General features: G+C 47.5%; 7 protein-coding genes across 7 annotated transcripts; 3 read left to right on the forward strand and 4 right to left on the reverse strand.

Annotated features, from left to right (window-relative positions):
* Positions 1 to 279: 279 nt before the first annotated feature.
* On the reverse strand, positions 280 to 778 carry EDB91DRAFT_1007049 (uncharacterized protein; the record flags this gene model as incomplete). The annotated part of the gene is made up of 3 exons (XM_041312337.1): positions 280 to 326; positions 381 to 594; positions 647 to 778. Coding segments are annotated over 3 exons (393 nt in total), but the record flags the coding sequence as incomplete, so codon positions are not given.
* A 394-nt stretch (positions 779 to 1,172) lies between these two features.
* Positions 1,173 to 1,373, reverse strand: EDB91DRAFT_1004893 (uncharacterized protein; the record flags this gene model as incomplete). The annotated part of the gene is made up of 1 exon (XM_041312295.1): positions 1,173 to 1,373. A coding segment is annotated over one exon (201 nt), but the record flags the coding sequence as incomplete, so codon positions are not given.
* Positions 1,374 to 2,169: 796 nt separating this feature from the next.
* Positions 2,170 to 2,798, reverse strand: EDB91DRAFT_1081416 (uncharacterized protein; the record flags this gene model as incomplete). Its single annotated transcript, XM_041315375.1, has 2 exons — positions 2,170 to 2,333; positions 2,372 to 2,798. The coding sequence occupies 2 exons, from the start codon at positions 2,796 to 2,798 to the stop codon at positions 2,170 to 2,172; spliced, it is 591 nt and encodes a 196-aa protein (XP_041178232.1).
* Positions 2,799 to 6,843: 4,045 nt separating this feature from the next.
* Positions 6,844 to 8,848, forward strand: EDB91DRAFT_1221802 (cytochrome P450; the record flags this gene model as incomplete). The annotated part of the gene is made up of 9 exons (XM_041320914.1): positions 6,844 to 7,048; positions 7,105 to 7,429; positions 7,483 to 7,631; positions 7,692 to 7,807; positions 7,876 to 8,007; positions 8,068 to 8,257; positions 8,313 to 8,528; positions 8,598 to 8,730; positions 8,779 to 8,848. The coding sequence occupies exons 1-9, from the start codon at positions 6,871 to 6,873 to the stop codon at positions 8,846 to 8,848; spliced, it is 1,509 nt and encodes a 502-aa protein (XP_041178233.1). The 5' UTR covers positions 6,844 to 6,870.
* Positions 8,849 to 10,501: 1,653 nt separating this feature from the next.
* EDB91DRAFT_298723 (uncharacterized protein) lies at positions 10,502 to 12,084 on the reverse strand. The gene is made up of 7 exons (XM_041326763.1): positions 11,832 to 12,084; positions 11,664 to 11,776; positions 11,456 to 11,611; positions 11,328 to 11,406; positions 11,149 to 11,274; positions 10,907 to 11,097; positions 10,502 to 10,857 (listed from the first exon to the last, which is right to left on the reverse strand). Exons 1-7 carry the CDS (start codon positions 11,890 to 11,892, stop codon positions 10,621 to 10,623), a joined length of 963 nt encoding a protein of 320 aa, XP_041178234.1. The 5' UTR covers positions 11,893 to 12,084; the 3' UTR covers positions 10,502 to 10,620.
* A 482-nt stretch (positions 12,085 to 12,566) lies between these two features.
* Positions 12,567 to 13,695, forward strand: EDB91DRAFT_1128157 (uncharacterized protein). The gene is made up of 3 exons (XM_041318521.1): positions 12,567 to 13,122; positions 13,179 to 13,235; positions 13,287 to 13,695. Exons 1-3 carry the CDS (start codon positions 13,052 to 13,054, stop codon positions 13,618 to 13,620), a joined length of 462 nt encoding a protein of 153 aa, XP_041178235.1. The 5' UTR covers positions 12,567 to 13,051; the 3' UTR covers positions 13,621 to 13,695.
* Positions 13,696 to 14,697: 1,002 nt separating this feature from the next.
* Positions 14,698 to 16,567, forward strand: EDB91DRAFT_1247617 (cytochrome P450; the record flags this gene model as incomplete). Its single annotated transcript, XM_041322836.1, has 8 exons — positions 14,698 to 14,878; positions 14,938 to 15,262; positions 15,317 to 15,465; positions 15,526 to 15,641; positions 15,709 to 15,840; positions 15,905 to 16,094; positions 16,146 to 16,355; positions 16,443 to 16,567. The coding sequence occupies 8 exons, from the start codon at positions 14,698 to 14,700 to the stop codon at positions 16,565 to 16,567; spliced, it is 1,428 nt and encodes a 475-aa protein (XP_041178236.1).
* Positions 16,568 to 16,905: the final 338 nt, after the last annotated feature.

Here is a 16,905-nt window from a genome sequence, read left to right on the forward strand (position 1 = left end):
TTTCAATGTCAGAGGTGAGATAGCGCTCGAGCTCATCATGGAGATCAGTCGATTTTGGCGGAGCAAGGGCGGGCATGTCATCAAATATGTTTTTCATCTAGAATAGAATCAGTAGTCAGTAGTTGCAGTTAAAAAAAGACGTACCTTATCTGATCCCTCTGTGGGTAACTCTAAAGTCTCCATGTCCAAGTTGTCGTCTTGAAGGTCGCCATCCAAGGCTGAATAAAGGGTAAATTGGTCACGGACAAGCTTTTCAGCTGTTGTGACCCAGTCGTCCTCCCATCGAGCGTTCCTGAAGTATACGAGCTTGTGACGCAGGTGTAGTACTATAGTATATGTGTGAATGTGAGCCGTCAGAACAGAGACAAAAAAGAACAAACCCATGGCGATGTGATAGACTTCGGATTGATCTGTAAGTTGATAGTACCGGTTAAGTGTTACCTTTGCCAGCTGAACAGCTGAGCGGATTGAAGGGTGATACTGTCTGTTGTGGGAGTATGTAGTGAGCTTTTCATCAATGAGATCCATGGCCGGAATCACAGTGGCTAGATTAGGTGTCGAGTGGGAGAAAAATAGTGTTGCATCCTTTAGAATCTACATAGACCAAAATTAGTCAATGTGTTGTTCGGATGTATCCGGTACTTACCTTGAGAACACCCCTCAGCTGTTTGGCAATTGCCCACTCCTCATTATTCAGCTCAAACTTCCACAGACCGAGATCTTGACGTTGAGTCACAATATCAATGGCCTCCCGATGCTCAATCGCATAATCCAACATATCGAATGTGGAGTTCCAGCGGGTCGAAACATCGCGTGGCATGAGAGTAATGGGCGCCTGCAAGTCTTCAAGAATCTTACGCCATGCTGGGAGGACTATAGTCGTCGAATGTATAACTTTGTAGGCCAGTTTACGAAGCTAGAAGAGAGATTAGACTTGAAGGTGCGTGTTGGTTTCTTTTTGTTCTTACCTTCACAAGGGCTAACTTCACAGGAAGAATACTTTTTTCCAGCACGAGTTGTTCGTCAGGATCGAGCTCTCCAACTTCATCAACCCAACCGTCATCATTGTCCCTACCATCGTCATCCCCAACACCATATTCAGCAATCATCACTGCATCCTCCCCATCAATCCCCTCGCTCAATACCTCGAGCTCCACACTGTCATTGCTATTCTCAGGCTCATCCAAGGCTTTGTGGGCCTCTTTCTTGGTTACATCAAACTCGCAAATGAGCAATTTCGCTACGAGGTTTACCATATGGAGAAAACACCGTGTATGGCTTGCAGCCCCCCCAAATGCCGGTACCTCAGCTGCAAGGTTCTCAACCATGACATTGTTGTTGGAGGCGTTATTGCATGTCACGCTCAAAATCTGGACCGCACAGTATCAATTTGTAAGTTGTTGTGTCTCTTTTAAAATTTACCTTGTCTGAAATGCCAAATTCCTCTAGCATCTTTGCAAACACGTTTGCCAGCTCTTCGCCCGTGTGTGACTAACATAGTATTAGCTGCTGTGGATCTATCAAGGTAAGTTTCTCACCTTAGCTACTTCAATGATATCTAATGGTAGGCTTAGCGGTATGCCATTGTGCTCGAGGTGCACCGAGAACGCAACGAACGCTCGATGGTTCGGTGAACTCCAAGCGTCCGTTGTAAAATTGATCTTGCCATCATATTCCTGGTGAGGTTTTTTTACGTGAATATTTCAAAGTGCATGATTTGAACTAACCTGTAACATCTTAGCAACTCGTTGACGAGTCCGAGCGAACACAAGTCGAACATCACGTGAAATTGTGGATGGCGAAGGTATGTAATACTCTGGCCTTCCAGTCTTCATCAATGACTGAAATCCTCGATCCTTGACTATCTCGAATGGACGCAGACTCTCTGATACCCAACGCACTATTTCTGCCCTGGAAGAAGACAATTTAGGCTTAGGTATCAATAACAACAACAAGACCTCACCTCGTTTCTCCGCGCGTGTGTTGACAGTGCGAGTAAGTTACTTTTCCCTTTCCCTTATGTTCGAAGGATGCCATGATTGACCCATTCTTTAGGATACCTCCGACAATTTTTGTTCACACTTCATTCGCATCTTTGGCATCATCAGCAGCATCGAGTGTATCTTCCCCCCAACAAGATTTGACATGTTTGCACATGTTCCCCGTCGATCAGGCATCCTTTTTGTCCAAGAACTGTCGGATTGTGGCCTTACACCCTTTTGCATGGCACTTGAATTCGTGTGCACGTCGACCACCAACTTCAGTGATGCGGGGAGTTGGGTCAAAGAATGCATAAACAGGTGATACCCATTCTTTCATGAGCCTCTCTGTTGCTAATTAGCGGTGCTATGTTTGTATAGCAGGAACATACTTCGCTCGTCCTCAGCACTCTCTGGACCTGAAGCCTCGTTACCAGCCTCGCATCCGCTTTTCTCACTCTCCTCATCAATGACAATGGCATTGTCATACAACGCTTTTTCCTCTTCCTCAGTGCGAACAATGGCACGGCGAATTGCACGCAGCTCCACCGCTGTTCCTACATCAGGTGGAGGTGAAGAGGCCTCAGCAACTGGCCTATCTTTGGATGTACCAATGACCGGTCTATCTTTGGATATATCAGTGGGAGGGTTTTGTTTTGCCTTCTTCGAGTTCTTGGAGACCACACTTGCGCCCTTCGCATCAATCTTGCGCTTCTTTGATGGGCCGGTAGCTTCAAGTCTCTCTTCAAGTGCCGCTTTGGCCTTGTCCGTGAGCTTTGTGACCCGTCTTGCAGCTGTGGTGAATATATTTGGTTGCATGGTTGGATGCGAGCTAGGAGTCTAGGACAGGTGTGCTTAGGATGATGGGATGGAAGATTTTTCGACAGTTGTGGCTTCTTTAAGGTTTTGTTTTGTTTTGGCGTAGGTACTAGTACATATGTAGCAGAGTTCTCAATTACGTAGCAATATATTGTGTTTGGATGGTCTAACCCGTGCATGGGTATGGGTAAGGGTATGGGTGCCGTGAAAGGCAACCCCCACCCGTACCCCAGGTGTACCCTTACCCGTGACCCGTACGGGTTACCCATACCCGTGCAGTTGCCTAATGCTCGCAAATTGGTCTTTCCTTGACAATGCAAAACATTCCCATGTGAAAGTGGTCAGCAATTTTACACTGATTATTGTGATGCTCAACAATATATTGCTTTAAATACCAATCTCATCTGTTTACAGGTTCACTGATGTCAATTTAACAGTAATACATCAATAATTTCCACATAATTTGGTTCTCCGTACCGTGAATTTTATTTTGTATTGCTTGACATGTTTGCAATCCCTATAATGTACGCTATCTACTTTTCTACCTACCTAAGTGACCGCCGAGTGCTGTGGAACTCGCTGAAGTACCGCAGCATAGACTTCCCCCGCTAGTTAGTAACAAACGTTACTAATTAGAGCCAGTTCGTCAACGAGATGTTGATGAACATCTGGCAAAATAACATCACGTGCGAAGGTTGTCGGCTTGGGCCGTCCCGAGGGTCGGAACTTGAACATACTATCTAGCCATCGCAGTACTAGTACAATGTATGTACTGTATATTCCTGACAATGGACGCTCTACCAGCAGTCCCTGCTCCCATCGACCTTCGATTGGATGTCCCGCTATTCATGCCCCATCGTCCCGAAGTTCAGCAACGTCTCATACGATACACGATCTTTTTGATCAGCATCTTGATTAGCGCTACAACTAGTATCTTACACTCAATCTATCCAAAAGATCCAGAACCATATCACAGATCTGCTCTCTCGGGAGAAGCGTGGGTCATAGAACTATTAACTGGTCACCCCGAGCGTATACGATGCGAGCTTGGTGTACATGCGCATGTGTTCGCAGAACTCATCTCAGAGATTCGTACCCTTGGGCACACGGACTCCAAGTTCGTCTCGCTAGAGGAACAACTAGCAATTTTCCTCTACGCAGTAGTCATGGGCTTACCTATCAGACACACCAGTGAAAGATTTCAACGCTCAAATGAGACTATATCTCGGTGAGGGTAATATTTTTAATTGCACGCTATATCTCATTGTACATAGTTATTTTCGCAGGATGCTCTTTATCTTTTCGTCCCCCCCCTTCTATTCAAAATATGTTCGCTTGCCGGATGCATCTATCCCATGCAAAATTCGCAAGAACCCCAAGTTCTGGCCATTTTTCAAGGATACCGTTGGGGCCATTGACGGAAGCCATATTCACGCGTCACCTCAGGCATTTGAACGCGGGCCTTATCATAATCGCAAGGGATCTGTATCTCAAAATTGCCTCTTTGCTTGTGACTTCGGGATGAACTTTACATACGCGCTTACTGGCTGGGAAGGGTTGGCCACAGATGCCCGTGCTCATGACCTTTGCATACCTCCAGGAAAGTACTTTCTCGCAGATGCTGGCTTTCCTCTACGGCCTGAGTTACTTGTACCATATTGTGGTGTCCGCTACCACCTCGTGGAATGGGGCCGTGCGAGCACAAGGTGAGATTTTTTTTTTCAGCCGCTGGAGCATACTCATTTTTGCCTACAGACCAGCTAACAAAAAAGAACTATTCAACTTGCGTCATGCGTCAGCACACAACGTCATTGAACGCATCTTTGGCGTCTTGAAACGGTGCTTCCGCATTCTCCTTCTATCGCCGTCATATGCTATGGAGATTCAGGCACAGATCCCCACCGCTTTGTGCAGCCTACATAACTTTATCCGTTTCCATGACCCTACAGAAGGCCCCATCCCTGTTGATGCAGACAATGACCTTGGTGATGTGCGCACTGGAGACTGGGAGCAACTGGCGGTAGCAGATGACCATGAACCTGCTGATGCAGATGTTCATGCATCTCGTGATCACATTGCGGAGCAGATGTGGTTAGATTATCAGCGAGTTTTGCAAGAAAGAAGTGTTCTTGAAGGTGGTTCGGACGATGATCTATCAGACCAGGCTTTATTGGAGGATGAGGAGGATGGATTGGGTCGGTTCTAGAATAGACGACATCAAGTACATGTAACTGGCACTTGCGCGAAATCGATTGCATTGATACGAGCGACATGATATGAGCGGCATGATACGAGCGTACGAGCGACATGATATGAGAGCGGTACATGATATAGGAACTACATGGTGTTACGAGTATGAGACATGTTAAACACAACACGAGCGGTACATGATATCTACGGCTTTCGCCATGAGCAAGGTGATATATTGAGAACGTGTCTCAAAGTCCCCATCAAGCGAAATGTAAGCAGCAAGAGTATTCTCATTTCCCTGACAGGCCGAAGATCTGCATCAACGTCGCTCTCTCCGTGACCTGACAGATGTCCATCTTGGATACGCATAATCTCCAAGGCACGGGTCATGGTGTTTGTGCTGGTGTTGAGTGATGGTGCAGAAGACGTGGATGGGGTAGTCAATGACTTCTCAAGAACATCAGTCAGGCGGTTGATTGCACCCTGCATACCCATGACAGCAGCTGCAGGGGTGATCTTGGCTGCCCTGGCAGCACTGCTCATGAGTTCCTGACCACTGTGTCTGGACGCATGGGCCTTCTTTATGGCTGGTTGTGCAGATGACACCAGGGTCGAGGAAAGCGGGAGGGACGATAGCTGGGGACTGTCAGAGTAACTAGTTGGAGCAGCCGTGGAGGCATAAGATGTTGAGTCAGTAGAGTCGAATAGAAAAGTGTTGGTGTGCAAGCGCTTGTTGCCGGAGGACTGAGAGGTTGTAGTAACAGTGGAAAGAGGAGGTTCATGGACGATGGTGCTAGGTGGGAATATGACGTCATCACTTGCATGTGGGGCAGCAGCTGACAGCAGTCCCCAATGGGACCCATGCTGGCAGCTGTTAGAATAATATGCCCTGTTTCTTCGGCTTCAAGTGCATTGGCTGACGAGGTGGGGGGTGGACCTGCAGAGGTAGGGTAGAAGGCATGCCTTCCACGAGCGCTGCTGTTCGTCCCTAAGATCTCCAACATCTTGTCGTAGAACACCCAGCCCTTGTTCCGGAAGGGACGCACCGAAGCATGACACTATTGTAATCAGTCCCTGTATATGAGACACTGTACAATAATGATAGCTTACCTGCTGATCAACGTAGGCCTTCCACACAACTCCATGAGTCTGTACCTTCAATCAATGCTCCCGTGTTGTTGTCCCAGTGACAACCTGATTGGTTGCGGTACGTCTCAATGCTAGAGAATGTTTTTTTGAGCTAAAAACAACCATCAGTTCGTAATAGATTAAGATCAAGATAACATATTACTGTTGTCCACTTAGTCCTCACCTTCTTCCCAGTCTTCAGTGGCCCCACTGATTCAAGGTTTTCATTAGCATTCAGGAAAGCTGCCCCTTTGTTGAAAGTTTCCTGTGGAAAATTTCCTCCATCACCACCCTCTGCACGATTTATGATCAGGTAGTTGAGTAGCGCGTTAATCTCGAGGTCATTCCATTGTGCCTTGTTGGCAGCCTGAACTGGTTGGGCCATGAGAACAGTTGTATAATGGGCACAGATGGCGGTAATAGTGGCTGCCCAAGTGCAGATCTGTTTACGACGTTGATCATCCAAGGGATACGAATTCATGATGATAAAATGTATAGGTGAAACATGAAGCAAGGTTCAGATTTCAAGTTCCGACCCTCGGGACGGCCCAAGCCGACAACCTTCGCACGTGATGTTATTTTGCCAGATGTTCGTCAACATCTCGTTGACGAACTGGCTCTTAGTAATAATAATGGTGACACACAGGTGCCAAGGGGGCTAAGGTGATGTCATCGCATGCTCAGGGTAATGATTTAAAAGAAGCGAGCTCGAGCCGCAGAATGGGCGATAGCCGACCCACCTGTTATCTGTTGAATGTCGTCTGGTATAATCGTCCTCTTTGTCACTGCATTCGCAGTTTACTTCTACAGCCGTCGATGCAGTAGATTGGCACTACCACCTGGGCCACGTCCAAAGTTTTTCACTGGAAATGCGCATCAACTACCCAAGCAGGAACCTTGGCGGATGTATGCCACTTGGGCGGAAAGTTATGGTGCATAGTCTCCAGTTCTCTACTTTCTGGGACACTTGCTAACCTACTTCTCATAGGGCCCATCCTCTCCTTCCGTGTACCTGGCCAGCAGTTCATAGTGCTCAGCTCCTTAAAAACAGCCACTGAATTGCTCGATTCACGCGCCACTACGTATTCCGATCGTCCAAAATTATGGATGCAAACAGAACTTGCGATGCGCAAGCTGAGCGCGTTCAGCATATCTTTCAATCACCCGTATTTCAAGACTTATCGCAAGATGTTCAAAGCAAGTCTGAGTCCCCGCAATATACAAAGCTACCAGTCGCTGCAAATCGAAGAATCTCGAGTGCTGCTTGATGGTCTGCACAAGGACCCCGAACAATTTTTTGCGCACATCAGAAGGTAAAAAAAATCGTGATTGGGTTTCTGTTCTTCGCTTCTCATCGGAGGTGCAGGAACGCGGCGGCCGTTGTCCTTAATCTCGCATATGGCTGGAAGGTCACTAAGAATGACGATTATCTCATTGGCATCTTGCAAGAAAAAATTGCCATGTCTGCCATACTGTCCCGGCCTGGCCGTTGGTTGGTCGAAGTGATCCCATCCTGTAGGCCATCCTTTCATTTTCCGAGTTATTATAAAGCTAAGCGAGCCAACCTTCTATGAGTACGTTTCGTACCATCATGGTTCCCAGGCGCAGGTTTCAAACGCGTGGCCTTCGACCTCGGGCAAAAGCGGAGTAGGATTGATACAATACCATTTGACTGGACGAAACAGCAAATAGTAAGCTTTGCTACGCAATATTGTTACTTCCTTCATCAGAAGCTCTAACAATTGTCATCGCCGCTTAGAAAAGTGGTAACTATGCTCCTTCGTTCGTCTCAGAACAGCTCCTTCCGGAGGATGGGTCCACGGTCGGCGCCGAGCAAGAAGAAATCATCAAGTGGTGCAGCCAGGGGATCTATGCCGGGGGAGCAGACACCGTAAGATTTTTTTTGCACCTTCCCTCATATGCATTGTGAAGCAATCAATGGCATGAACAGACAGTAGCAGCCACCAAGTCTTTTGTTCTAGCGATGATGCTCTATCCCGAGGTGCAGAAGCATGCGCAGGCAGAGATCGATGCTGTCGTGGGACAAGACAGATTTCCCACTTTCGAGGATAGAGAAAAGCTTCCGTACATCGCAGCGCTCATCCAAGAGATCCTCCGCTGGGCACCCGTGGCACCACAAGGTTAGGCATATTCTTTTTTTTGTAGTTTCGTTCCCGCTCACTCTCAATGACCCAGGGCTCCGCCACCGTGCGATGAAGGAAGACGTCTACAAAGGGTACCGAATTCCTAAGGGTTCCATCGTCATAGCAAACATCTTTTCCATGTCACGCGATAAAGAGACGTACCCCGACCCATTGGAGTTCAGGCCCGAGCGCTTCCTCGGACCCTCTCCCCAATTGGACCCGCACAAATTCGTCTTTGGGTTCGGGCGTCGTGTATGCCCTGGTGCGTGTCATTCGGATAACACTGTCCCGGTCGAAACTCAGATTGTAATTGAACGAGTGCCTTCTATTTCAGGAGTCCATTTTGCCGAAGCATCATTATACCTCAATATTTCTTGTACCCTTGCTGCGTTCACGATCGCCAAACTGCTCAATGAAAGAGGGGAAGAGATTACACCCCCTGCAGAGTTCGAGTGTGTTGGTCCAATTCGGTAACTCATCAGTCTATGACCCTGAAACATATTCTTACACACCCAAAGCCACCCTAAGCCATTCAAGTGCAGGTTCATCCCAAGAAACAAGGATCTGTTGGCATCTCTCTCTCAATAGCCAGCTCATCAGTCACGTTGATTATAGTGGTGTGTTCACACTTATTATAGTGCGGTACTGGCATGGCTCGGTGATTTTCATCTTCTCAAAACAAACAGCTGTAACTGTAATTCAAATTTCATGCCGTGACGGCCCGTGATAGACGGTCGTTTCTCTCGTCAACAGCCATACTTCTTAAATTACCGGGACTCCTGCGACTGGACACTGCCGTCTTATCCGGTCTCCCCTCCTGTTGTCATGTCGTTCCGTCTGCGTCTGCTGCAGTCGCTCTCATAATAAGTCATAATTTCTTATCGGTTCGTGTCCTGCCTTTAGACTGGTACGCCTCAATCGGTGGTTTCTTACCTTGCTGCTGTGTAGTGCTAAACGGTCGAACTCGATGAAGCCTCAACTTCTGGTGGTTGTACTTGCTCGACCTGTGGTGCTTAAGCTCAGTCTTTCTCAGGGCTTCTCGATGTCGTGATCACGTTTGAATATTCTGCGGTTTGATTGTAGTGTCATGCAATTCTTCGTGCTTCTGCCAATTCACTGCTAGAGTTGTCAGGGGTGAGGCCGTCGGTACGTGCCGAAGGAGGGTGTAATATTGATTGGGAGTGTACGTGCGCTAGTAGGACGCGGTGAAGCGGTGTTCCCTCTCCCAGCGCTCGGAGATGGGGGGTAGACTTTACAAGCCTTGAAACAATTACCAGCTGTATAGGCCCACCTCAAAATCGGTTACCCGAATCCACGAATCGACTTTGCAATTTGATTCTCGACGACGCGAACAGGAAATTAGGGCGCTGCGGAACGGTACCGACTCCTCTTCAATGAATCGAGGCCACTTTTCTTTCACGGTGATGATGACCTGTCCCCATGCGATTTTCCTACTCTGTATTGATGATACTTACTCGGTCGGGTTCAAATCGTGCAAGCTCGTCAGTTAACTCACTTGGATGATTTGGACACGACACGATTAGTATTTATCGACTCATCTGGTTTAGCAGTTTGCTTCCGATTGACAAAGCAAAGTGTTGATCACTTGGTCGATTCGAATAAAACGCCATTAGTACTGATCAACTCATCCATAGCACTTCCATCATCAGAGATTAACATTCACTACCCGGATATTTGAGCTGATAGATAGGTCGAGTTACATCAACGTTGATCAAGCTTATGATATCTCAGTAGCCACGGTATTCTTGGTATTTTAGGCAGCGTTCAGGACCATCCCAGCGGAATATGTCAGGCAAGAGATGATTCCGGTGGCCACTGGTAAGGTTCCAGAGTGAGTGCCGCACCCTGGGCGCTATGTAATTGTCAGTGTGGCTCCGACTCCCCTCGCTTTATTCATGTCATAGATCAACACATATATGTAGGTACAACAGCTGACTTCAGGAAGGTTACATGGATGGACAGAGCATGCACTGTCACTACTTACACGGACAGTGATTCATCCTGCAGATAGTCGGACCGTCAAAGGTAACACAGCTTCAGTTGAAGCATCCACATCAGTCTGGCCCAAATCATGTTCTTCTTTCTTTAGTCGGTCAGTCATCTCCTGCAACCTGTCCAGGATGGAAGGACATCATTTGTGTCTGTTCTGAAATGCGATAATGCAATAAATAACTTCAGCGACCCAATGATGAATATATAGTATAAAGATGGGGCGTATAGCGCCTGGTACAATAATGTTCGATGTAGTGAGACCATTGTCTGTCTCGTCCTCCGAAAACAGGATCGGCGACCTAGCTGAACGCAGACGGAAAGGTTGCATAGAATTGAACATGACCAATTTACAATTGAAAGAAACCCCCCGAGAGCGGTTGGCCATTCTTTCTTCCCATTATGTCAGATTGAACGATCTCCGACTCCTGCATGGTGAGCATAGTCATCGGTTCCCTGCTGGAGTCGACGTCTCGGACACCTCGCCCTCTAAAGCGAATGCTCCTCATTTGCGCAGGTTGCTCGGTGGGGGGCCTGCCGCCTACGTTGAAATGCACTTGCAGGATAATGAGGCAGAATATGATTCCCTGAAGAAAAATCTTACGAGCCGTTTATGTCCAAGCCAAATCAGCTTACCACAGTAGGAATGATAACGCCCAAAATAATGTATTGGCCATTGGATCCGATCAAGAATGTTGAAAGGAGTGCAAGGACACACATGGTATATAAAGGGCCGCTCTCAATGATGACAATGAAGACGGGTAAAAAAGTGCCAAGCCCTCCTGGTATGACACGGCTATTGCGATAGATGCGCCAGGCAATCAAAGCTGCGTTGTTCTGGTCATCAGGTGGCTGCAGATCTGGTGCAATAGACGTACTGGTACAGGTGGCGCTGGTAAACATGGTCAATGTATAGAAAGTGGCGATACACCCAGAAGTAGCAGCGGAGATATTGGACAGCAGACTGGTTCGAGAGAAGGGCCAAACAACATAGTACCCAAGGGCTGAAAAATGACATGGGATGAGATGGTCAAATAACGCCTATCAGAATACTCACCCGCAGTGGCTGACAGCACGATACAACCAGGAATGGCAATGAAGCGGCTTCTGTTATTGAGCGCGTAAACTCGCCAGATCTAATACCCTACTTAGAGGAGAGCGAACATCTCGGGTGGTGAAACTCACAAGTACACCATCAGCAAGAATGGTTTGCGTGGCGTAAAGTGATATCAATGCAAGATTCAATGGTGAAGCAATGTCGGAATAATAGGCATTGGCACCAATCGTATCCACCTGGAATATGAATGCCTCTAACCCTCGAACAAAATCTATGATTAGATGCTGAAAGTGATCGTGTTAAACTTATTCCCCCAAGAGGATTGATTTCACTTACGGCCGTTGCGACGCAGAGCAGTAAGGTTGCCACTGGGATAAGAAGTCGCCGTTGAATGCCAGTTTTCTTAAAGAGGACGAACAATGTTAACCAGTACAAAGTGAAGAACACGCCTATTTGAAATAGTGAGATCCAGCACCATCACTCTTCTACCAGTGGGCAACGCACCGTACAATAAGGTCTCAAAAAACAAACCTAAGAATGCAGCTTTGGCCACAGATATGCTCATGGTCGGTTATGTCACTTGACCACTGAGCCAGAATCGCACAGGAGACAGGCCAACGATGTTTCTGGGTGGGGTTGAGCGCAGGAAGTGAATAAGATGAAGACCATAGATGTGTTGCTGTGCGAAGCTGTGTCCCTCAAAGCGTACTAGTAGTATGCGAAGACATTCATGATGGTGTCCTGTGTTGTTATTGGATCCATGAAGCCTATCTTATCACTGTCAGTATATTTATACCGCAGTAGTGATGTAGAATGAAATGACTTACTGCGCAGTGCGGTGAGCCTACCTGAGCGGTGAGCCTCCGCAGCTCAGCGGCTGAGGGCTCTGATCACAGCTGTTGCGTAGAATGTGAAATCTCCGCGCTACCTATTTATAGGTAGACTAAGGTATACGTGGGTTTTGTACCATAGTTTGTACCTCTTTGCCAAATTTTGATTCTGGTAGCCCGATGCAAGATCTTCGTGTCCCTCCGAGTTCGAGTCGTTTGTGGGGGTTTCGTTACTTTTCTGTCGTCAAAAACAGCAATCGAGGAATACCTAAAAAGGCAATTTATATTGCCAAGCGGCCCAAGCCTTTGAGCGTTTCTCTCTTTGTCTTTCACGGTGGAGCGGTGCAGACCAAGAGCCTGCCTGCCTCTGGGGAGGCCTGGCAATGATGATGAGCTACTCTACGACAACGCTATGCTGCTGACTCAGCTACGCAAACCATGGCAAACACCTGCCTCTCCGCCCCCTCGCTGGGGGGTGCCCCACTCCAACGGTGATGATGACCTGGCCCCTTGCGATTTTCTTACTCTGTACTTATAATACTTACTCGGTCGGGTTCCAATCACGCAAGTTCATGAGTTGACGATTTGGACACAACACGATTAGTATCGATCAACTCATCTGCACCAGCAGCTTGCTTCCGATTGACAAAGTGGTTCGTCGACCACTTTGTCGATAAAACGCCATTAGTAATAATCAACTCACCCATAGATGATAACTCACAGTGCTCTTCGTATTTTATGCAGCGTTCAGGACCATCCCGCCAGAATATCTCGGACAAGAGATGATTTCGGTCGCTACCGGTAAGGCTCCAGTATGTGTGAGTGCCGCACCTCGATCGCCTCGCTTTATTCGTTCAGCGCCTATATGCGGTACAACAACCAGCTGCCAACTTCATGAAGGCTACATGGATGGACGGAGCATGCACCATTGCTTACATGGACGCCATCAGCTTCATCTACTCTATGATACGTAACTTCATCTGTCGCTTGACCGGTTGGAAACCCACGTTCTCGGCTAACAGTTTCTCCCAACTCATCAAGCTCATTTGGAGATTTGCTTGGTCTACTTTTCTATCACGTACGTGCGCGGTCTACTTTGCCTTTGCCTCACTCACTTTCTTTCCCGCAGGCTTTTGGTGAACTTGATTGAGATGGTCTCAGTGCTCGATGCGGTCCTGTCCATCTTTACGAATGTCCTGGTTTCACGTATGCTTTCAGTTGCTTATATAGACAACACAACACTTAAGATATTGTATTTCCTTCGTATACCGCTCTACCTGGCTTCAGCGCTTGCATTCTGGAATAACGAAAGCTCAACAGGTCATACCTCTTTTCTTCCACGGGAGCATCGGTTCGGTCGACGTTGTTGGCTGTCAGGTCCGCGTAGGTATCACACAATTTCCCGATGTGCGCAACGTGAGGATCCAACCAGAAGCACCGTTTATCGAGGGCCGGTTGCGTAGGAGGATCTGCCATAGATTTCATTATGGTTATCTGTATCCTAGCTTTTGCTCAATCCATCTCTATTAATACTTGAGGACGATTTCTATCTACATACGCAACCTCGAGGATGGTTTGTTGGCCAGGTCTGAACGGTACGGCAATCGAAGGCATGCCTATATATAGCCGAGCTTTTTTCTTGACGAGCCGTCTTTCTCTCTCTTTCATGGTTCACCCCCATGCGATTTTCAAACTCTGTGTTTATAGTACTTATAATCTCGGTCGTGTTCAAGTTTGCTCAAGGAACTCACTTGGACGATTTGGACACTACACGATTAGTGTTGACATCGATCAACCCATCATCAACTCCAGCATTTTCTTCGCATTCAGATCGTGTAAGAAATTCTGCTGTTCCCACGTGTCCTTCGAATTCGTTGGAGCAGTCCACTTTCTTGGACAGTTCGAATAAAACACCATTAATTATAATGGTCAACTCATCTGCATAGCACTTCACAGTACCATCATCCCCCCCCCGAGAGGTTCACTACCTGGATATCCGAGTCTATGGGTCAAGTCACATGAGTGTCATGATATCTCATAGTACGCCTAGTATGATTAGGGTAGTATAAAAGGTTGATCGTCCATGCGATTTTCTTACTCAGTGCTTATAAGTTGTAGTACTTACTCGGCCCAGAGGTTCAGGTTGTTCAATCTTGATTCAGAGCTGACTCACTTGAGTCTGGACACGACACGATTAGTACTTAGTATTGATCAACAGCTATTACCGGTGACTTATTTTTCGATGATGCGCCCGCAGTGCCCCATCTACCTGCGCGGTAATGAACATCACGGGAGTCAAGTTAAGTCGGACTGTCAAAGTGTCCGAGTCATATGATCATCTTGTTCTGCGAAGGAACGACTGTCTTCTTTCTTCTATAGGTCTGGCTTGGGAGATTACTATGTCCGAGGGGTCACGGTGCGGCTAAGGTGAAGCAGTGTTTGAAGTCGCAGGTACTATTCACATGCTCAGGGATAATGACTTAAAATGAAGAGAGCCCAAGCGCTCAGGTTCGATAGTCGACCCACCTGTTACCTGTGCAATGTCGTTTGGCATAATCGTTCTCTTTGTCATTGCATTCGCAGTTTACTTCTACAGCCGTCAACGCAGTAGATTGCCACTACCACCTGGGCCATGTCCAAAGTTCTTCACTGGAAATGCGCATCAACTGTCCAAGAACTTCGAGCCTTGGCGGATGTATGCTACGTGGGCTGAAAGCTATGGTGCATATTCTTCAATTCTCTACTTCCTGGGAGACTTCATGACCTACTCCTCACAATAGGGCCCATCCTCTCCTTCCGTGTGCCTGGCCAGCAGTTCATAGTGCTCAGCTCTCTAAAAACAGCGACTGAATTGCTCGATTCACGTGCCACTACGTATTCCGATCGTCCAAGATTATGGATGTACACAGAACTTGCGAAGCGCAAGCTGACCGCGTTCAACATATCTTTCAATCACCCGTATTTCAAGACTTATCGCAGGATGTTCAAAGCAAGTCTGAGTCCCCGCAATATACAAAGCTACCAGTCGCTGCAAATCGAAGAATCTCGCGTGCTGCTTGATGGTCTGCACAAGGACCCTGAACAATTTATCGCTCACATCAAAAGGTAAAATATTCTCGTGGCTGGTGTTTGTTTCCTCGCTTCTCATCGGAGGTGCAGGAACGCAGCAGCTGTTGTCCTTAATCTCGCATATGGCTGGAAGGTCACGAAGAATGACGATTGTCTCATTGGCATCGTGCAAGAAGGCCTTGCCATGTCTGCCATCCTGTCCCAGCCTGGCCGTTGGTTGGTCGAAGTGATCCCATCCTGTAGGTCACCCTTTCATTTTCCGGGTTATCATAAAGCTAAGCAAGTCAACCTTCTATGAGTACGTTTCGTACCATCATGGTTCCCGGGCGCAGGTTTCAAACGCGTGGCCTTCAACCTCCGGAAGAAGCTCAGTAGGAGTGACACAATACCATTTAACTGGGTCAAACAGCAAATAGTTAGTTTCGCTACGAAATATTGTGACTTCCTTATCAGGAGCTCTAACAATTGTCATCGCCACTTAGCAAAGGGGCAGCTATACTCCTTCATTCGTCTCAGAACAGCTCCTTCCGGAGGATGGGTCCACGGTCGGCGCCCAACAAGAAGAAATCATCAAGTGGTGCAGCCAGGGAATCTATGGCGGGGGAGTAGACACCGTAAGATCTCTCAAATTTGCACTTTCACTCATATTAATCGTGAAACAATTAATGGCATGAGCAGACAGTAGCAGCCGCCACGTCTTTTGTTCTAGCGATGATGCTCTATCCCGAGGTGCAGAAGCATGCGCAGGCAGAGATCGATGTCGTCGTGGGCCAAGACAGATTTCCCACTTTTGAGGATAGAGAAAAGCTTCCGTACATCGCAGCGCTCATCCAGGAGATCCTCCGCTGGGCACCCGTGGCACCGCAAGGTTAGGCATATCATTTTTTAGTTTCATTCCCGCTCACCCTCAATAACACAGGGCTCCATCACCACGCAATGAAGGAAGATGTCTATGAAGGGTACCGAATACCCAAGGGTGCGATCGTGATAGCAAACATCTTTTCGATCTCGCGCGATAAAGACATGTATCCCGACCCACTGGAGTTCAGGCCCGAGCGGTTCATCGGTCCCTCTCCCCAGTTGGACCCACACAAATTCGTCTTTGGGTTTGGGCGTCGTGCATGCCCTGGTGCGTGTCATTTGCATAACGTTGTCCCAGTCGAGACTCCGATTGTAATTGAATGAGTGCCTTTTATTTCAGGATTTCATTTTGCAGAAGCGTCGTTATACCTCAATATTTCTTGTATCCTTGCTGCGTTCACGATCGCCAAACCGCTCGATGAGAGAGGGGAAGAGATTACCCCTCCTGCAGAGTTCGAGAGTGTTGGTCCAATTCGGTAACTGATCAGTCTATGACCCTGAAACATATTCTTACACACCCAAAGCCACCCTAAGCCATTCATGTGCAGGTTCATCCCAAGAAACGAGGATCTGTTGGCATCTCTCTCGCAATAGCCAGCTCATCAGTCGATTTGAACTAAACTCCCTGGATTACAGCTGGTCTGTTCGCAATCGATCATAGTGCGGTACTGGCATGGCTCGGTGATTTTCATTTTCTCAAACAAAAAACAGCTGTACTAGTAACTGTAATCCTGTCATACCGTGACGGCCTGTGATGGACGGTCGTATTTCTCGTCAGCAGTCATGCTTCTTAGATTAGTGGAACTCCCGCGGCTCAA

This window comes from Suillus paluster, assembly GCF_016628075.1.
Source record: "Suillus paluster strain FC165 chromosome Unknown EDB91scaffold_20, whole genome shotgun sequence".
NCBI lineage: Eukaryota > Fungi > Basidiomycota > Agaricomycetes > Boletales > Suillaceae > Suillus > Suillus paluster.

What these genes read in the sequence shown, in the direction of transcription:
- EDB91DRAFT_298723 (XM_041326763.1), bottom strand. Translation starts at nt 11,892, where the DNA reads ATGAGCATATCTGTGGCCAAAGCTGCATTCTTAGGTTTGTTTTTTGAG. An exon ending in TACCAGCGCCACCTGTACCA is followed by an intron (nt 11,098 to 11,148) that starts GTACGTCTATTG and finishes AGAACAACGCAG; the next exon opens with CTTTGATTGCCTGGCGCATC. An exon ending in GCGTTATCATTCCTACTGTG is followed by an intron (nt 10,858 to 10,906) that starts GTAAGCTGATTT and finishes ATTTTTCTTCAG; the next exon opens with GGAATCATATTCTGCCTCAT.
- EDB91DRAFT_1128157 (XM_041318521.1), top strand. Translation starts at nt 13,052, where the DNA reads ATGAAGGCTACATGGATGGACGGAGCATGCACCATTGCTTACATGGAC. An exon ending in ATCAGCTTCATCTACTCTAT is followed by an intron (nt 13,123 to 13,178) that starts GATACGTAACTT and finishes TCTCGGCTAACA; the next exon opens with GTTTCTCCCAACTCATCAAG. An exon ending in TTGGTCTACTTTTCTATCAC is followed by an intron (nt 13,236 to 13,286) that starts GTACGTGCGCGG and finishes TCTTTCCCGCAG; the next exon opens with GCTTTTGGTGAACTTGATTG.